The sequence below is a fragment of the Anas acuta genome, chromosome 2 (assembly GCF_963932015.1).
Source record: "Anas acuta chromosome 2, bAnaAcu1.1, whole genome shotgun sequence".
Classification (NCBI taxonomy): domain Eukaryota; kingdom Metazoa; phylum Chordata; class Aves; order Anseriformes; family Anatidae; genus Anas; species Anas acuta.
In genome coordinates this window covers 6,991,729-7,009,470 of record NC_088980.1, presented here as the reverse complement: position 1 = coordinate 7,009,470, position 17,742 = coordinate 6,991,729, and the positions used below count along the sequence as shown (strand labels likewise).

Genomic DNA, 17,742 nt, shown 5'->3' with positions numbered 1-17,742 from the left:
CTTCTATTGAGAGTTAACGTTGTCACATTTAACTGTGGCAGAAATTAGATGGCACTCCTAAAGTTTGTTTAAAACCAGCATTCTTATGCTGCAGACTCACGGTTTCACTTTTGACGTGGAAGTTTCAAAGGCTTTTTTTTTTTTTTTTTTTTTTTCAAGGTGTCTTTTTTTTTTTTTCCAGCCTCTTTTGCATTTCTCTGATTATTCAGTTCAGATGCTGGGTATTTCCAGAAACAGAATCAGATTTTCACCATTCAGTGTACCATGGTGTTCTTTGGCTTCTTAGTTTGAATTCTTACTGCCGTAGAGGAAGGAGAAGGCATAGAAAAGGGCCGTTTATGCCACCAGAAAATATAGAACCTGTGTTACAGGAAGCAACTGGAAAGGCTTTTGCTCCTTTACTATCGTGAAAGGAGAGCCAAGAGGGGACATGATAACCCTGTGTGTATGAAAATATCCTCTGGGGAGTGTGGGAAGGGGTAAACAGCAAGGAGGAAAATTAGCTGAATGAAGAATAACGCTGGCACAAGAACAAATGGATACAAACACTTCCTGCAGAAACCTTTGAACAGTATTCTGATTTCAGCCTATTGGCATAGCAGTGAGGTTTATAGGATGCATGTTAGGTGATTTGAGTTGCTTCAAGCAGAGTGGAATCAATCTTTCAGTGAAAAAGGTGCCCACTCAGCCCCTGACAGGAGGCTCTGAATGCCATAACAGAAGGTGAATGCTTTGTCCTGCTTTGCTTTACACTTGTAGTTGCGAGTTTGTCTCCTGCCATAGCCTTCCTTGAACTCCTCCTCTCCTTTTCCTTTTTAAAAATCAACAATACAGCTTTGTACTGTATGGATGTCGTATAAATTTGGAGAACAATCAGCTTTGGGTGAAGTTGCAGGTAGTGGGATGCAGAGAATGGATCAATACAACCTCCAAACTAAGTTCCAGAGAACTCAGCTGAGTGCTGCATGTACTGTACTGAGGGGCGTTGAACCTCACCTGCTTCAGCTAGCACCTGCCTGGTCTATTTCTGTGCAGCTCCAAGCAGTACCTGCCATTAGGTACATCTCTTTGGTGGTGTACTGAGTGATTAAAAGCTTGAAGATGTTGTCAGTAGGTAGTTGTTCAGGACTTGGGACCAACAGTTTAAAAACTGAGCAGAGAAATGCCTGCAATGAACGCTTACAGCACGTTTTATTAGACCCAACCAAACTGTTTCTCCAGCAAGCATAGTCCAAAGTCCTTAGGCTTCAGCCGAAAAAATTATTTCTTCCTTTAAAGCATTTTATGCCTTGAGATTAGATTCTTCTGTGAAAGACCTCCTAATGAAGATTAGATCCTTACCCTGTTCAATAAGGATGTAGCTGTGCCTGGTGAAGATGTGTGCACTCCCTTGGGAGCTGCTGGTCTTGTGGACAGTGCTCTGGGTAAGCTGCTTGTTACTCTGTGATCTTAAAGTAACCCTTAACAGACGTAAAAGGGATATCTCTTCTAAAATATGTGGGCTGTGAGTATATAGTAGGATTTATGCTTGCTCCAGTTTTTTTCCAATCTTCCTTTATAGGTAATACTCCCCAGCGTACATCCTGCTTTCTTCTCGCATCCCTCACAGACCTCGAACCTTCCCTGAATGCAGCTCCCCAGTGGATGGATCCCGATAGTAATATCCAGAGCCTTAATACCATTTTTGGTTTCTTGGGTTGTGGCCTGCATCTCGCAATCTTGAAGAGCATGTCTGCATTCCAGACAGGCGACATCTTAAATTAGATCTTTGTTGGGGATGGTTAGGGAAAAAAATTGCAGTGCTCGTTGTCGAGGGAAGAACTTGAACATGTTGTTAGAAAACGTTTCAGGTCCATTTCTTCTTTATTGTGGTGAAAACCTTAGAAGCGCTGTTAGGTTGAGGGGTGAAGCTGCTGCCTTACTCACAAAACCACAGTGATGCAGCTTTTGGCAAAATACAAATCTTTAACTTTGACCAGGAGCTGATCCCGCTGATAGTGGGCTGCTGCAGAAGGGCTCACTTGGCCTTGTGCTGTTGTTTACCAGTTCCCCAGGTAGTCCCCAAACAACACGGCTCTCACCCGTAAACAAATAAGTTTCTGTGCCTGCCTGGACAAGAAACTGCAGAGTTCCTATGATTAGCTCTGGAATGTGAGATTTCTTAAGCTGCTCGTCGCTTTTTGTCTGCCTCCAAATCTCACATAATTTATTTGCTCAGGCAGCCTGCTAGCAGAGGGCGACAGGATAAAGAAAGCGTTAACTTCTCAGCCTGTTTGCTAGGACTTAACTCCAAAACTGAGAGACAAAATTCAGCGCAGGGTTTTGAAGTGTGCTACGACACACGAGGAGGGCTGAAAACAAACTCTGAGTCTTGCATTGTTTCAGGCAGCTGTTTGCATTAATTTTCTCTTACAACTCTTGGCTATTGCTGGCTTGGGAGAAGCAGAGATATTTAAGCCTCAAACCCAGAGAAGTGGATCTTCTGATCTCAGCAACTCATAGTCTGTTTTTTTCTTCACTAGATGTGCCTAGGCAGTGTCTGATGTTTGTCTCATTCCACGTTTAGGACCTTTGAGGGAGGAGACCATCCAATATCCATCCCAAGGTTGCTTTGTTCTGTTTAGCCAGCTTCTGGAGTGAGTTAATAGCCCTGTAACAGCTGGGGTGGGTTTTTGTTTGTTTGCTTTTGTTTTGTTTAAGCAAACTGCCTCTTCCCCACTTGTGCTTTATTAAATTAAATGAATAACAGTTGGGTAGTTCTTAGCAGTACTGGTTAGGCACTCCCCTAGTTTGTGCTCGTTGGACTGAGTGCTTTTTTTCCAGTTCTGGTGTTCTTTGAAAGACTGTAACTCCAAACCATTTATGTATACGCCTTAAATTCCTGCAACCTTGCTGCAAACTCTTGGAAACATCTTCAGTTGAAGATCAGTAATTAAATGTTTTGAATAAAAGGAAGCCCTGATTCTCTGAGACTTTTTGCAGTGTTGTACCTGTGAAATATCAAGGTGCAGAGACAAGTTCTCTGAGACTAGCTTGTAGAAAACTAAGGTGATGTGGTCATGATGTACTTTATCACTGAAACCACTTTTCTTTTCCGTGTTCCTTCAGTAGTTTTTGGACATGGTAATCAGTTTCAGCTTAATTTCTCAGAAACGAAGGCGTCAAAACCCCAGTTCTGTGAAGCTTTATGAAAGTGGAGAGTGTGTCCCTCTTGAAACAGCACTTGTACAGAGGAGCTGTGGCATGAACTTAAATTGCCTAGAGAAGAATGACATATAAGCTGGACCAAAACTCTTTAAAAAGAGCTTGTTTTGGAGCTCATCTCTTAAAAAATGCACAGCCCTCGTTGTCCAGGCCTGCAAATTCACTGAAAAAGAGGTCTTAGTAGCTTTGCTGCAACTGGGGCTGCTTCATGTATCTGTGGAATCTCCTTGTGGTGATTCTAATGCACATTTTTCAGATGTAGTAGCATCAGAGTTTGCTTTAATATCTATATAGCACATGTGCTGTGTTTATTCTTTTTACCCTTCCTTTTTTCATCCAGTTAGACTGAACTGTTCTTGACAATCATGCTGGTTATCTTTGATTTCAATAAGCTTCCTCTCTAGGTGCGTACAAATACATACATTTATTAAAATGTTTCAGTACATGCTTAAGTTTAGATTGTTCCTACATGTGTTTGGCTCTCCTTTAGAGTAGAATTGTAACTTCCCCTTCAAGGACTTATTAAATCTGGGGATAGTTGTTTGTAGCTAGTGTCTCCTGTCTACATCTGTAACAACCTGCTCTCTCTGCATCAGGCACCTCCTTGTGACGAGGGGAGATGGCATCTGAATCACTTAGTGACCCTAAAGCGACCTAAGGAACTTTTGATCTTAAGGAACTTCTGAGCTGAAATGTTTTAAGATGTGTTATGGCTTCTTTTAACTTTGAATTGTTAAGAAAAAATAAACCTTCTTCTGAACACCAAATGAGACACTTGTCCCTAACCTGTTTGTGTACCTATTCTTCCTCATTTTTTATACCTCTGGCACTGCTTCCTATTTGTAGGATGCATTACAGTTCACAGGGCTTAGCTTATTCTTTCTAACAGTGTCCCTGCTGGTGCTTTGTCAAGCCCCCTTCCTACCCGAAGTTCCGTGTTCTCATTGTAATACAGAATTGAATTCGTCTTGGATCGCTACAGAAGCTGTTGATAGAGCTCTGCAGATAAACTTCCTATCACTCCTTTGTATCAGCGTATCTCCGATCTGTAAACTCCATCTGATCTTGCTTTAGCTGCCAGCTCGTGCATTCCTTTAGATCAGGGCTGGGAAACATCCATCTGGGACTCCTGCATCACGTAGCCTGTGGCTGCGTGAATAATGCTGCCTTGTAAGTTTAATGTGTGGTCTGCCAGCGTATTTTAAGTTTATTTGCAGCTTTGGGAAAGAAATGATTTCTTGTCTCTGTCTTTGCATCCGATCTTAACGCTTCCTAGCATTTGAAATCCTTCCAGCTCGTCACGGAATAGCCAACCCCATCACTGCCATCATCTTGCTTTCTACGTATGAGGCTAAATTCACTCTTACTAAAATCAGAACTAGTCCTTTGCTATCATTAGCAACAAAGCTGTTCCAGGCACGTTCTGAAAATATAATGATTTATCTCCTGCTGTTTACAGCAGGCATCTTTGTAACCCCCTATTTCCACCTTCTCCATCTTTTGTTGCCACTAGGTCTTATCCTCTAGTTCTGTGGGTGTTTCTTGGCACTTGGTTGCTTTCTTCCTGAGAAGTTTCCTCATGAACGAGCAGAAATCAAATGGTACAGTACAACAACACTTTTTTTTTTTTTCCCCTCTGCTTGCCCTTCCTAAGCTAAGTCAGTATTCTTCTACGGAGTCCAACGCTGATTCTTCTGGTGCCTTGTTTCTTGTCTGCAGTGCTCCTGGCCCCGGAGCAGACAGCTCAGCAGACCGAGAAGTCCTGCCTTCTTCCCGCATTGTTCTGTTAGAAAATGAGCTGCTTGTTCTTTCCTTCCAGCCCCTGGGTTCCCATGCTTTCCGTCGGATACCTTGTATGTTTAATTTGTCAGTGTATCCTTCAAATCTCTTTAAAAAGAAGTTATCCTGACAAATTAGTCATGTTTCTGTTCTGGGAGGTAGGTTGGGACAGCTGTTGCTCATCGCTGCAGCGATGTACTGCCTGCAGCACAGCCCTGGGTTTGTTTTCAGTGCTGCTTCCTGGCTGGGGGGATGCTGATAAAAGCCCACCCGAACGCTTGATTCCTGGAGCATTGACCTTGAAACATCGTTCTCATTCAAATGCCTTCATTTCCCGTGAAAATAATTTTCCAGGGGCTGTTGGTCAGCTTGTAGAGACACTTGAGGAAGAGGTGGGACCGAGGGACCTCAGATGCTCCTCACACATCGCCCCCTCTAAACCCTTCACCATCTTTTAGCCCTCCTTTGGACACACTCTAATAGTTTATATCATATTGCAGCACCCAAATCCACACCCAGTATTTGAGGTGAGGCCATAGCAGAGCCGAGCAGCACAATCCCCTCCCTCCACCCACCAGCACTGCCATGCCTGATGCACCCCGACGCATCCAATAACTTCAGACCAAGGGCGGACAGAAACTTTAGAAGGTTTGGTGGCAGTTCTCAGGTTAAAATGTAGACAGGAGAACAACGAGCAGGGTTAGTGACATGCCTCCACCTACTGCGTGCTGTGCCAAGAGCTACCTGTAACTCATAGTGCCTTATTTAGCTGGTTACTCACCCCGGTGTCTTCTGGCACCGTTGGGTGTAGCTGAGCCAACCTGATGGCTGCCTGCCATGACAAGGAGGTGGTGTTCTACCCCTCCTAGGGCACGGGGAGGGCAGTACTCGTCTGCTAGATACAGGAGCTAAACAGACCTAAGACTGGTCAGACCAGAAGGCCAAATTTCTGAGTGATCCTAGCATTTCCAGCCAGTCTGCAGAACAGTTCTGTGGAAATCTAAAAGCACCGAGTGAGGGAGGGGAGCCACACAGCTAGCACGAGGGGAACAGCAGCTGCTGCTGTTTATGCTGCTGTGGAGCCACAGTTTTTGGACTTAGCCTCTGAAAGGTGGAGTTATTCTGTGTTTGGGGGCAAAGGACTGTTGGCTAGGAATGTAAAAAATTAAAAAAGATCTTTTAAATTGCTGCTTAATCCATTCTCAAATTGCTATTTTCACTGCCACGTGTGTTTGTTTACTACAAAGTACTGTTAACTAAATACTTTTAACAAGTTATTTTACCTGTGTAAGGAATATAAGATCACTTATTTTAGTGTTATACCAAGAAAAGGAAAGCTGCTCAGCAGAATTATACCAGTGAACCTCACCTAATGCATTGCTCTTGGATCAGCTCTGATTAAAAACTGGGATGAAAAATTTCTCCAACAGTAAAAATCGTAACTTGCTGGCATCTGAAATGTGATCGTCAATATCTTGGAAGCTTTGATTTTTACCTTTTGTGAGTGGCTTGGAGCAACTTAAACTACAGATGCATATGTTTGTGCCCAGTAATGGGAAAGAAAGTGTTTTTTTTCCAGTAACTGGGTTCTTCAGTACATGTGAGACTGATATAAATACACTTCTACTCTTCCCCATTTCCCTTTATTTGCCATCAGCCAGGAGGAGCTGCTTTTCCTAACAGTGGTCCAGGCTGGAGTGTCTGGCGCTGGGCAGTGGGACTTGGTAGCTCCTGCTGCTGTGAGGAAGCTCTAGAGAAGGACTCCTGTGTCTGTATGTGGTTTGCCATCCTCTGTTTGTCTACCCAGGCAGTTTGAGCATATTTTTGGTGTACCGTTCCAAGCTGTTTTTCCTGCTTTTTAAAGGATTTTTAAAATGAAGCAGTTAATTTCATAGTGAACTTGGAAGCAGCAGTTACCCAAACAATTGTTTCGGTTCCCGAGGAGGCTTTGTGTTTGCAGCCATCTGAGAGCTGGTAACGCCAGCAGCTCTCCATCTAATCATGAGGAGCAGGGCTGCTGCAGCGGCACGATTGTGGGCTGTGGTGGAACTAACTCTTAGCTGAAAGAAAACACCTTTTGTGGAACGCCGTGTCTGTGGTTCCAGGAACAAGCTTTAGGAGTGATCGGCTACCAGTGCAGAAACACAAGGAGGGTAATAAGATAAAAAAGCTCGTGGCTTTGTGTTGTTGAAACTGGGAAACGTGCATGGTTCAGGATCTTCTTGCTGGGCCTGCCTGCTGGGGTACAGCACAGAAAGGCAGCCTGCGGCTTGCAGGAAACACAGCTGGAAACTTCCTTTCGGCTTTTATGTAGTGCTGTTCGAAGGCTTTTCAGTGTGTGCTGGCCATGTGTTACTGCAGGTTCCTGTTGTCCATCTGCAGGCAATTCTTCTTTCTCTTTTTTTCTTGAAGGCCTTGAAATTCTGAGGGGGAAGCCACAGTAGAAAAGCACCCTGAGTGGCAGCAAAGGGATGGGTGGAACTGAAGGTGTCTCTGCAGGGGATCTCTGAGAAATGGTTTCACTGTGGAAGTTTCCTTTTCACTTAGGAGGAGTATTCAGACACGAACTCCACCAAAGAGCTCTCTAAATAGATAATTGCACCTAGTGCCAGGTCCCACCGTGATCTGAGTCAGCACTGCTGAGTAGTTCATCCTTGGCTTTTTTTATTTGGGGAAAAAAGCCACAAAGTTTTTCAAAATATTTGCTGTCTGAAATAAAGTTAAAGCATCTCTGTCATAGGGGAGGGTGGGAGAGAAAGGAGTAAAAATGGCTTGGTGTTAAGTACGTAAGGTGGTGGGGTGGATTGGGAGGGGAAATAGCTCAATCTTCTCTTTAAAGGATCCCTGCCCCTTAGGAATAAGGTGAGGGTGTGTGATGACTTTCCCCTATAAAAGGCCTTAAGACAGGCTGTAATCAGGTGCTTAAATAGTCCAAGAGTCTTGTAACCTTTCAGGTAACTTCTGCTTATGCTCTGTCTATAAAAAATTACAGAAGCAAGCCCTGGGGGTTGGGGCATTTTGCCTTCACCTCTGACTTGTGGGGAGGGAGTGCACGTGGAGAACGTCCTCTTGCAGCACAGCTTTCTGATCCGTTTTCAAGAAATGGGCTCTCACTAGGGAATACCCTGCAGAAACAAACTCACTCGTAGTGGACTCTCCTCTCCTGATCCCTGCTGCAGATTAAGATGCCTCCTGCTGGGAATCTGTTCTGTCAGTGAGCCAGGCAACGTTCAGCTCATCAGCTGTAGGAAGCTGAGGTCTGGCTGGAGGCAGCGTCCTAAATCGTGGTGTAGGTCCAGCAAATGTATTCCCCAGGGCTTCTTCGCAGCTGCCTTTGCTGAGTCAGGACTCCTGGAGCTGTCTGGTGCCATTCCAGCCTCACACACGTTACGGGAGTTACAGGAGCAGTTTGTGAAAGGTGTACGTCAGGCTTCTGCCTCGGGGAGAGGGAATACAATTGCCAGGAGTGGCAGGGACGGGCTGTGCTTGGCGCTGCTGCCGTGCCACTGCAGCTTGTGCTCCCCTAGGAGGCCCTGCCCTCAGAATTCCCGTAGCTTGTAGTCCTTCTGTGGCTTCTGCTACAGCTCGGGGCATCCCTTACTGTAACTGGGCTTCTGCAAATGAGATCCGGATGCAAATCTAATCCTAACCCTTTTTCCAGGAGGAGCAGAGGGTCTGTGTCACTTCTTGTCCGTGTTGTGCACCCTTCTGGTATCAACACCTGATTATGTTGCTGATTTGGGGTGAAAGAATAGCCAGGATATGTACGTACCTCCTGCTCTTCTCCTTTCAGCAGCCACACACACCAATAACTCACACAGTTCTCGTACAAAGAGCAAGCTGGAGGCAGCTCCTCAGTACTCGTGGGTAGCTGAAGGGCTTGGAAGGTCCTGAATATCCTTTCCAGTTGCCACTTGACGACACCACGTCGAGCATACGAGGTAGCGCAGCGGGGCGTATGTTTTGCATGTGTAGTTTGTGGCTGCTACAGCAGGGCATTATGCTGGCCTGTGGTGTCAGGATCTGCAGAAACAAACCTCAGTTCCAGCTGGACAATTGCATCCTTGTTTAGATCCTGCTGGAGTTCCCTCGCTATTTTTGTAGCTGTTAAACACAGAGCTCACAGATCACCGTCTTGCGCTTCTGAGCTTTTCCAATCTGAACTTTCCATCCTCGGGGAAGGAACCGGCTGCTTTGTGGTGCCTGGGGGATGTGCCTGACGCTGATTTCTGAGCTGGGAGACAAACTCGGGTGAGGTAGCAGCACCTAGCCAACCCCACACATCCCGAATGGGTGAAGATTGTTCAGGTCTGGTTAAAAGTTTGTGTTCAGAGCGTGTGCTGAGCAAGAGGAGGGTTTCTAGGCACATCTTTACCACGCTGGTCCATACAGAGGTCAGAGCTGTGCCTGCCGTTCCCGACCTTGCCTGATTAAAGCTGGCAACACGCTCACTCAGCAATTACTGCCCTCGCGGCATTTGCATAACTGGTGGTAGGCCGACAGAACGGTACCCAGCGATGACGTGCTCTGCGAAGGGTGACATCTTTTCAGCTAAAAACAGTTGCTGGCTTTGCAGTTCATCAGCTATTTGATATATATTTAAAAAAAAAAAAAAAGCTGATTGTATGCAAAGTAACATTGTCTCCTCCACCTCCTCCTTCTAGTTTGCTCTTCAAAAAGAAAGCCAGCCATAGCTCGCCCTGCTGCAGGGTCAGTGAATTCACTTTGTGCAGCCAGTAGCCGTGGAAGCTGTTGAGGAAGCTGGGGGGTGATAAGCTGTTGCTATATTACGGAGTTACATAAAGCGTTCTCTGTTCCCAACTGCCTTTTTTGACCTCCCTTATGCCTGCCCTTGCCGAGTCAGTACCAGTTCCCCTTTGGTATCATCTTATAAAGGCTGCTTCGCACCAGCCTTGTCCGAGTCAATCTGCCTCATTCTTCCCCTATCGGTTTGCTCGCATTGTTTCCTAATCTCTTATCAATTTCTCCTAGCTCCTGCTATTTTCACTCCTGGTCCTGACCTTTATAGGAACATAAATCCAATGAACGATTTACTTTTTTTTCTGCTTCTTTCTAGTTGAACTCTCTTCTGTATTCCTCTAGAACTGCTGCTTGGGTTTTGGTGGGGAAAGGGCTTCTTTAAAGAGTAGGGGGAGCTGGAAATGAAGGACTTAACTTGACACGCAGAGAGACTGCCTGTATGTTACAGTAGCTGCTACAGGGGAGTTCCATCTTGGCTTCTGTAGGATTGGACTAAAATTGTGCTGAGCCACCCTGTGGAAGTGACATTTTCTCTGGCACTAGAGGATTAATTCTGAGCACATGTAGCAAACGAGGATTTTGAGGTTTATAGCTTTCTAACACCAAGTTCTTCAATGGTTAGTAGGTAGTTCAGGTTTGGTTTTTGTTTTTTTCCTTGCTCTGCAAAAGCACAGCATGACCGAGTTCCAGCACAGTGTTACAGGATTGCAAGGGTGCACGTCTGATAGGGAGGTTAACCTTGACTGAGCTGCAGGTACCTACTGTAAAGAACAGAGGGCCAAAGGGCTTTAAAAAAAAAAAAAGTAACATACCCAAGCAGATCTAAAGACTGTACGCATGTGCATCTAAGCTTGATAAATGCAAAATTAATTTAATATAGATTGGATCATGTGTCCTTGTTACAGACAAATCACGTTTAACAACCACAACAAAAAACTTACAAAAAAAAGTCCAGCCCCAATGGATCCTGTTTTCATAAATGAACTGTGGGATTTGTGATGTCTTGTGTAACGTAGTTTGAATGGAGCGGTGCTGATCGGGGAACTTGTTATCAGAGCAATATTAACTTAAGGCTTAGTTAAGCCTGATGCTACTTAAATTTCCAACTTGCTTTGTACGTAATTGGAGTTCAGGTACCAAGTGTGCCTAGTCAATAGCTTGCTGTTAGGGAAACAAAACCGAAACATAACCCTTTAGTACTGAAGTCCTTACTTGTCAAGGAGAAGCATTGCATTTGCCCGTGTGCTATTAAATTGGAAAGGAAAGAAGTGAAATGCAAAGTGCAGGACGATGAACTGTCTGTCTAGATCTGAAAGCATGGATTTGAGTCTTGCTGTAGGGATGTCCTGCAATGGTGTTCAGTTGATTTGGCATGCTTTTTACTCTTTTTTTTTTTAAGGTTATTTAAATAAAACAACATAATGTTTTTACTTACAGCACTTGAAGAATCGGAAAGTGACATTTATGTGCGATTCATGAGGTCACACAAGTGTTATGACATTGTTCCAACAAGCTCTAAGCTTGTTGTTTTCGACACTACGCTACAAGTGAGTATTCTTCTTTCAGTCTGCCTTTGCTTGCAGTTCTCTTTTTTTTTTTTTTAAATGGGCGTGTGTTTCCTGAGTGCTAAATGAAATCTGAGCAGCTCTCCCGTAATGCTGTGCTTTGAATACAAGCCCCCATATTGTTTCAACTGTATCCTTCGTGCTCTGCTAGAGGAGGAGCTGTGGGGAGGCTTCCTGGCTGAACAGAATGAGAAGGCAACTTGTTGGAGCCGGAGTCACTCACTGGGAAAAGGTTCAGAAAAATCCAAATTTATATTGGCTTCTTTGTGCTGTGAGAATTTATGTAAAGCCATCTCACATGTAAAGACCCCTGTGCAGCAGTTAGAGCATCTAGGTGTTCTGAGCCTGTTACTGCTATGTTGCTACGATGATTTAGGGCTGGAATGGATGGCTTAATGACACAAATTACTACAGTCTCCAGAAAATTTTTGTTTTCGGTTTCTCATTTTGCTTTTAATCAGTAAATCATCATCTGCTAGGCTCTTGGCTCTGTGGGAAGCGTTTAGTTGCCAAAAGATGGCAATAGCTGCCTGCTACAGAAATGGAGTAATCTGTTCTGCGGTGTGGTAGAGCGCTGTGGCTTTTTGTTTCCTGGATTTTGCAATTGATGTTTTTTGGGGGGTGGATTTCTTTTTTGTGTTGTTTTTGGTCTGTTTCCTTTCAAAGGTGCTCTGCTCTGGCTTCACTGTGCACGTTAAGTACTTTGTCATGGAATGTGCTTAGACTCCAGCCTTCCACAGTCAGAGAGAACCACGTAACAGATACTTGGTCCCAAAATATTCACAGAATAATCTTGCATGTTGGATACTAGTGAATAGTGGAGGATTATTAATTAGTACCATGATCTAAAAGATAGAAGCCCTCCTTACACGACAGGGCAAAGTATTAAGGCAGGTCTTGAGTACTGCACACAAAGTAGTCTGTATAAGGACCAAGAGCATCCTTCTTGAGTTGATTGCCACATGCACAGGCAGAAACAGATGGTGTAAGGAAGGCTGGGGAGATAATTAGAGCACTCTGTCCCTTCGTGCTTTGTGTGATTGTGATCCTGATGCGTGGAACATGGAGACTGATTGGTGCAGGCTGAGGTCCTTTTCACTAAAGAGCGTTGTGACCAGGGCATAGCACTGGTGGTCAGTTCTGCAGCATGACTAAAAGCACCACGGCTTTAGTTACTGCTCAAGAAAAAGCAGCTTGTAGCTTCCACAATGGGCTTGTTGATTATCCAGGCATCTCACTCATGAAAGAGTTTATTAATCTCTTTAGACACAGAGCACACTGAGGATTCAATATATTGTCTCTGATACTGCTATCTTGGCTGAGTTCTCCCAGGTAAGTATCTGACCGTTGTTGGAATTCAATTAAAACTTGAGCAGAGCTGTGGTGACGTTTCTGCCCACATGCTGTAGGACTTCCTGCAGCTTAACTGATCTGGTGGCAGAGAAGGCAGTGCTGAATGCAACGATTAACCTGGCAGGAGGCAGTGGTGATTGTTTTCTCCTCCACCCAGGCAGCCACACTTCTCCTAGGAGCTTCTTGTGTTTAAGCACCTTGGTATGAAGGAACAGTTGCTTCTTCCCCAAGGGTGCTTCCATGTCCTTGACTGGATGCTGGATTTTGTGGTGAAAAGACATCCGGCCTGCAATTAGATGGTGGTAACCACTGGTTGTAGAGGAAGAGCTTTCAAGCACGCAGACGTCAATCCCACAGAGTTCAAAGGTTCGTGTAGCTGACTTCCCTTCTGCCATGTCTTCACTGTTCGGAGTCTTTCAACTGCATCTGCTCTTGCAGTTAGCAGTCACATAGGCTCTGATTGTGCAAGTCCTGAAAGCTCTAGTGAAGATTTGACATTCAGACATCATGAATACTTCACCCTAGGCTCTTCTGTCTCATTCTTGTTCGGTTTTCTTTGTCCCACAAAAGCTTGCTCATACAGGAGTCAGATTGTGCTGATGTTTTCACCACCTCAGAAGAAAACAGTGCTACATCTCTGTGGTTCCTTTCCTTTTGCCAGGAAGAGAATGGCTGTCAGTTCTGAACTAAGAATTGATTTCAGACCCTGAAAGGCCAAATGTGATTTGAAACGATGGTGATTTTGGTGCTAACTGGTGCTCTTTCAGCTCTTCTAAACGATGTAGCTCTTTTGTTCCAAAGGTTTTGTTCTCATACTGAAGTAATCTGCTGGGAGTTGCATGTGGCACGGCTCACAACTTGCTGACTTCTCAGCTGGCAGTGGTTAAAAAGTGGTCAAAATCTTGAGCTTGGTCATTACTGCAGTCAGAAAGGTGAATTCTTCCTCTTTATTACATGAGCTGGTGAATCTTGGAGCCGTTAGGGCATATTCCCCAAATCTGTAGATGAATTACAGAGAATGATCCCCGATACCAGCCTTCCTCACTGGAGCTGTGTTGAAATAACGCTATTAACATCAAGAATTGGGCTGTCATCTCCAGTTGGTGAGGTAATGATCAGAAAAGCAGGGTTTCAGTGAAGGAACCTTGTGAATATTTGTTGTAAAGACAAATGGGTAACTTAATGGTAATAGAAAACATTTCACTTGACTTCCACCAAATCCCTGGCTTAGTTCTGATCCTTTATAATAGCTGTGGGTGAAGCTGGAGAAGAACGAAGGGCGTACCTTGGTGTGTGATCGTGGGGCATATTCTGAGCCTTCTCCAGGTGTTTGGAAGCAGTGGTGGTGGGAAGGAGTGGTAGAGGGGAGCCTGCAGTTGTTCATTCAGCCTCTGGTATGTGACAAACATGAACAATATCTTTAGCATCACGCTTGAACTTTGCTATTTCAGACTTTGTGCCATTAAATTTAATCCCAATTGCTTTGCTCTCTCATTTATAACATAATATTAAGCTATGCTTGTCTTCCAGCTTCCCACGTTTTGCAAAACTAGTAAATTGCAGGGTTATTTAAGAAAACATTAAGCAGCCTGTTCAGAACATTCATGTTGGGCTAGGCTGCAAGATTTTCAAAATCCTTCCCTTCAGTATTTCCCTTTGCAGTTCTTTGCCTAGTGCATTGTGTTAACGTTCCACCTCCAGTATCTTCAACCTTCAGTGTCTTGTCAGCATGGCTGGTGCATGTACATGTGTCTGGAATATGAGTTAGAACAGCTCCTAAATGGCTAAATTAAAAGGAGGAGAAGGTACCTTGTAAGGGTAGCCAGATTTGTTCTGGTTCTTATATGTAAATAACTAATACAAAGTCCTGTACTAGAAAATTGATACATCTTTTGATGACACAGGCTTCTGGAACATCCAGTGTCCTCAGAGTGAGAGGGTCTCGTATGTATTTGTCTTCCCTGGATCTGTTTCTCTCCTACCCAAATGAGTTTCTCCTAATTTAAGAACAAGAAAAAAGCTTGAAGTTCTCAAATGTCTCAAAATCGAGTTTAGGTTTTGAATAGTGCTAGAGCTTAAAACAAGGCTCACTTTTTTGCCTTAGTGTAAGCTTGTCGAATCAATGGGAGAAGACAGACGACAGCAGTGCAGCTCCCATTTCATCCTTTCCTCGGAAGATTGCTGCTGCGTTTATGTTTGACTGTGGTATTGGGTCTCCCTCTGCTGGACGGAAGTCGCAGCACACATTGCTTCTTCCCTGGAAAATTGGCCATGGGACATGAGAAGTACATCAAAACTGGTAACTGCAGGAAAACTGGAGGTGGTCACTGATAGCACACGGCACAGGCAGTACCACTAAAGTGACATCTTTTCATTAAAAAGGTGTAGTCCCTTTATCTAGGAGATATTTAGTGTTTAAAAAAAATTGTAAAATTTTGTTTTATCTTTGAATGAGGAGATAAGGCTTCCTCTCAGCTTTGTGCCTGAAATAGCAGCAGGAGGAGCAGCTAATAAAGACCAGGAATAGGACTCAACAGACTGACAGGCCGCTTGTTTCTTCATCAGGTCTGGGAGCTTTATGGCCTTCCGATCCTATGGGAAGGGAGAAATGTGCTGGGCTTCAGCTGAGGAAGGCTTTTATCTTTCTTCAACACACACTGAAGAAATTTTAAAGTCTGATCTGAGCATGAAGAGTTGAGAGCCAGGTAGATGTTAGGAGCTATCTTGTGAAGTTTGGAAATCTGACTCAGTGGGTGGTGCTTGCTAAGCAAGCAGCAACAGCGCGCAGCTCCTGGTGGATAAAGCTGTCTCCCTCATCTCTTGCACATCTCCCAGAGTGCAAACAGCAGAACAAATGCTTCCCAGCCCCTCTGAGAGGGTTACAAGGGTTGTCCCCTGTAGGGCCACACTGCTGTCACTGCCTGGGCATTCACTTACTGATCTTTTTCGCTCTAATTACTCAATGGATCATCTGCAACAGACTCCAGGAAGGCACTGAGCAGGGTGCAGCTTTACTGGTTACCTGCGTGTGTGTTTGGTGAGGTGGCTGAGTACAAGTGTTAAGGCATTTAATGTGGCAATGTGCAGGGGAAATTTCACTTTTTTGTGTTACTGCCCCAGTTTGACTTAGGTCTGTTGCACACAAAACATCACACTGTTCTTTTCCACCCCATCATGAATTTTATTTGAATATTTAAAGGAAGTGGCCTTAACAACATAGATAAGCTTCAGGAAACTACTATAAGCTCTATAAGGTTATTTAAGGCTAGACCTTTGTCTGGCCTTCAAACAAATTTATTACTTAAATATATTTTGTCTCTGGCTACAAAACAAGCTAGTGCTCCTCCATCTACCCTCTAAAAGGAAAGTAAAAGGTAAGGATAGGACAGGGACTTCCCTGCTACATAGCAGCAGTAATCTGCAGTCCCATGAGCAGGATAATGGCACGCTTATTTAGTGGCTGTGTCTTGTGAAGTCTGTATAAGCTCTCAGGGGGGGTAAAAAGCTCTAACCTTTGGCTACATGATATCCTTATCTCTTAAGTTTGTTTTAGTACAGAAGCACACATGGTTTTTTGCTCAGTATGATACCGAAGTTCTTCTTGAGGTCGAGTATTTCATAAACTAATATTTTTTTCTATGGAAGCACTCATCAGAACAAGCTTTCAGAGCTCTTTGTCTTCTATCCTGAAGAAATCCTGGATGATTGTGTGATTTCAAGATTGCATTACTTAACCTTTCTGTTCAATTAAGTTTAAGTTGGTAATGAACCAGATATTACTACTAAGAGACTTCTTTCAGTAACTATTGCACCCTAGTAGAAGCTCTACTGCTTGTTTTCCTACTACATAATGAGAAAAAATATTTGGGAGCTTCATTTGTGGTCTAACAAGGTGGAAGTAAATCACATCTGCAGAGCAAGCAGTGGATTCCACATCAGAAGAGTGGAAGAGGATTTGTATTCCTCGTGCTGAGTCGAAGTAAATGGCTTTCTTCTTGTTCCCTCCAGGTCATTCTTGCCTGGGGTGTTGCCTCTCTCCCAGGCTTCCAGGAGGACCCCTCTAGAACCTTTGGCTCCCAGAACCATGCAGCAGTCTCTGGGGCTGCTGTGGTACCAGTTTGTGCAGCCTTACAAAGGGGCTGGCTGTTCCTTAACTGGCTTTGAGGTTTTTCCTCTCCGAAGCTGCTAAATTTAAACCAACGCTGTCTGCGTTCCTGAGGAGCGTCAACACCCCTCCTTGCTTCCCCGTCCCACAGAGCTGCAGAAGAACAATGTAAGTCAGCTTCTAGCTGCCTTGTGGGCTGAGACAGACCCCAGGAGAGTTCCCTTCGTTGAGCTCAGGCCAAAATCAGCAGGACAGCACTGGAAGGCTTTGTTTTCCTTCAGAGTTGCTCCTGGCTCTTGCAGATAACAAGCACTGGAGCTCCGTTCCTGCAGCTCTCCAAACCAACACGAAGCACTCAGCCCTGAATCTGGGGGGAAGATAATGAGTTCCTCTGTACCAATTAAGTGGTATCTTCATTGACATGGGGTGTAGATAAAGTGTTTGTGCTTGGCTCAGTGAAAGTCATGCATTGTTCTTGCCTTCCCTGCCCCACCCCTGCCACTTTTTTTTGGCAAGATCTTAATCTGGGAAGGAATTTCTGTCCCCTGTCCAATGCCCAGTGGCTCTGCCCCCGAGACCTCTCTTCTTACTCTTAGCCCACATGAGCGTGGCATCGAACAGCAGCCCCTTCAAGCCAGAATTTCTGCTTTCTTAGAAGGCAGACCTGTTTTTTTTCAGAGAGTCAGAGTGGTATGAGGTAGAAGGGACCTCAAAGCCCACCCAGTGCCACCCCCTGCCATGGGCAGGGCCCCCTCCCACCAGCCCAGGCTGCCCCCAGCCCCATCCAGCCTGGCCTTGGGCACTGCCAGGGATGGGGCAGCCACAGCTCCTCTGGGCAGCCTGGGACTGGGCCTCACCACCCTCACTGGGAAGAATTTCCTCGTAATATCTAATCTAAATCTCCCATCTTTCAGTTTAAAGCCATTTCTTCTTGTCCTATCCCTACACCTGCCCAAGAGTCCCTCCCCAGCTCTC

General features: G+C 44.7%; 1 protein-coding gene across 8 annotated transcripts in view; it reads left to right on the top strand.

Moving 5' to 3' along the window:
• PRKAG2 (protein kinase AMP-activated non-catalytic subunit gamma 2) overlaps positions 1 to 17,742 on the top strand; it is a 208,357-nt gene that overhangs the window by 170,025 nt on the left and 20,590 nt on the right. For 7 of the 8 annotated variants that reach the window (XM_068673385.1, XM_068673386.1, XM_068673387.1 and 4 more), the window contains one exon: positions 11,182 to 11,291. In XM_068673385.1, coding sequence (XP_068529486.1) covers positions 11,182 to 11,291 — 110 coding nt within the window. Of the gene's footprint in view, positions 1 to 8,647; positions 8,748 to 11,181; positions 11,292 to 17,742 lie in introns of all 8 variants that reach the window. The other variant, XM_068673390.1, reaches the window with a different exon arrangement.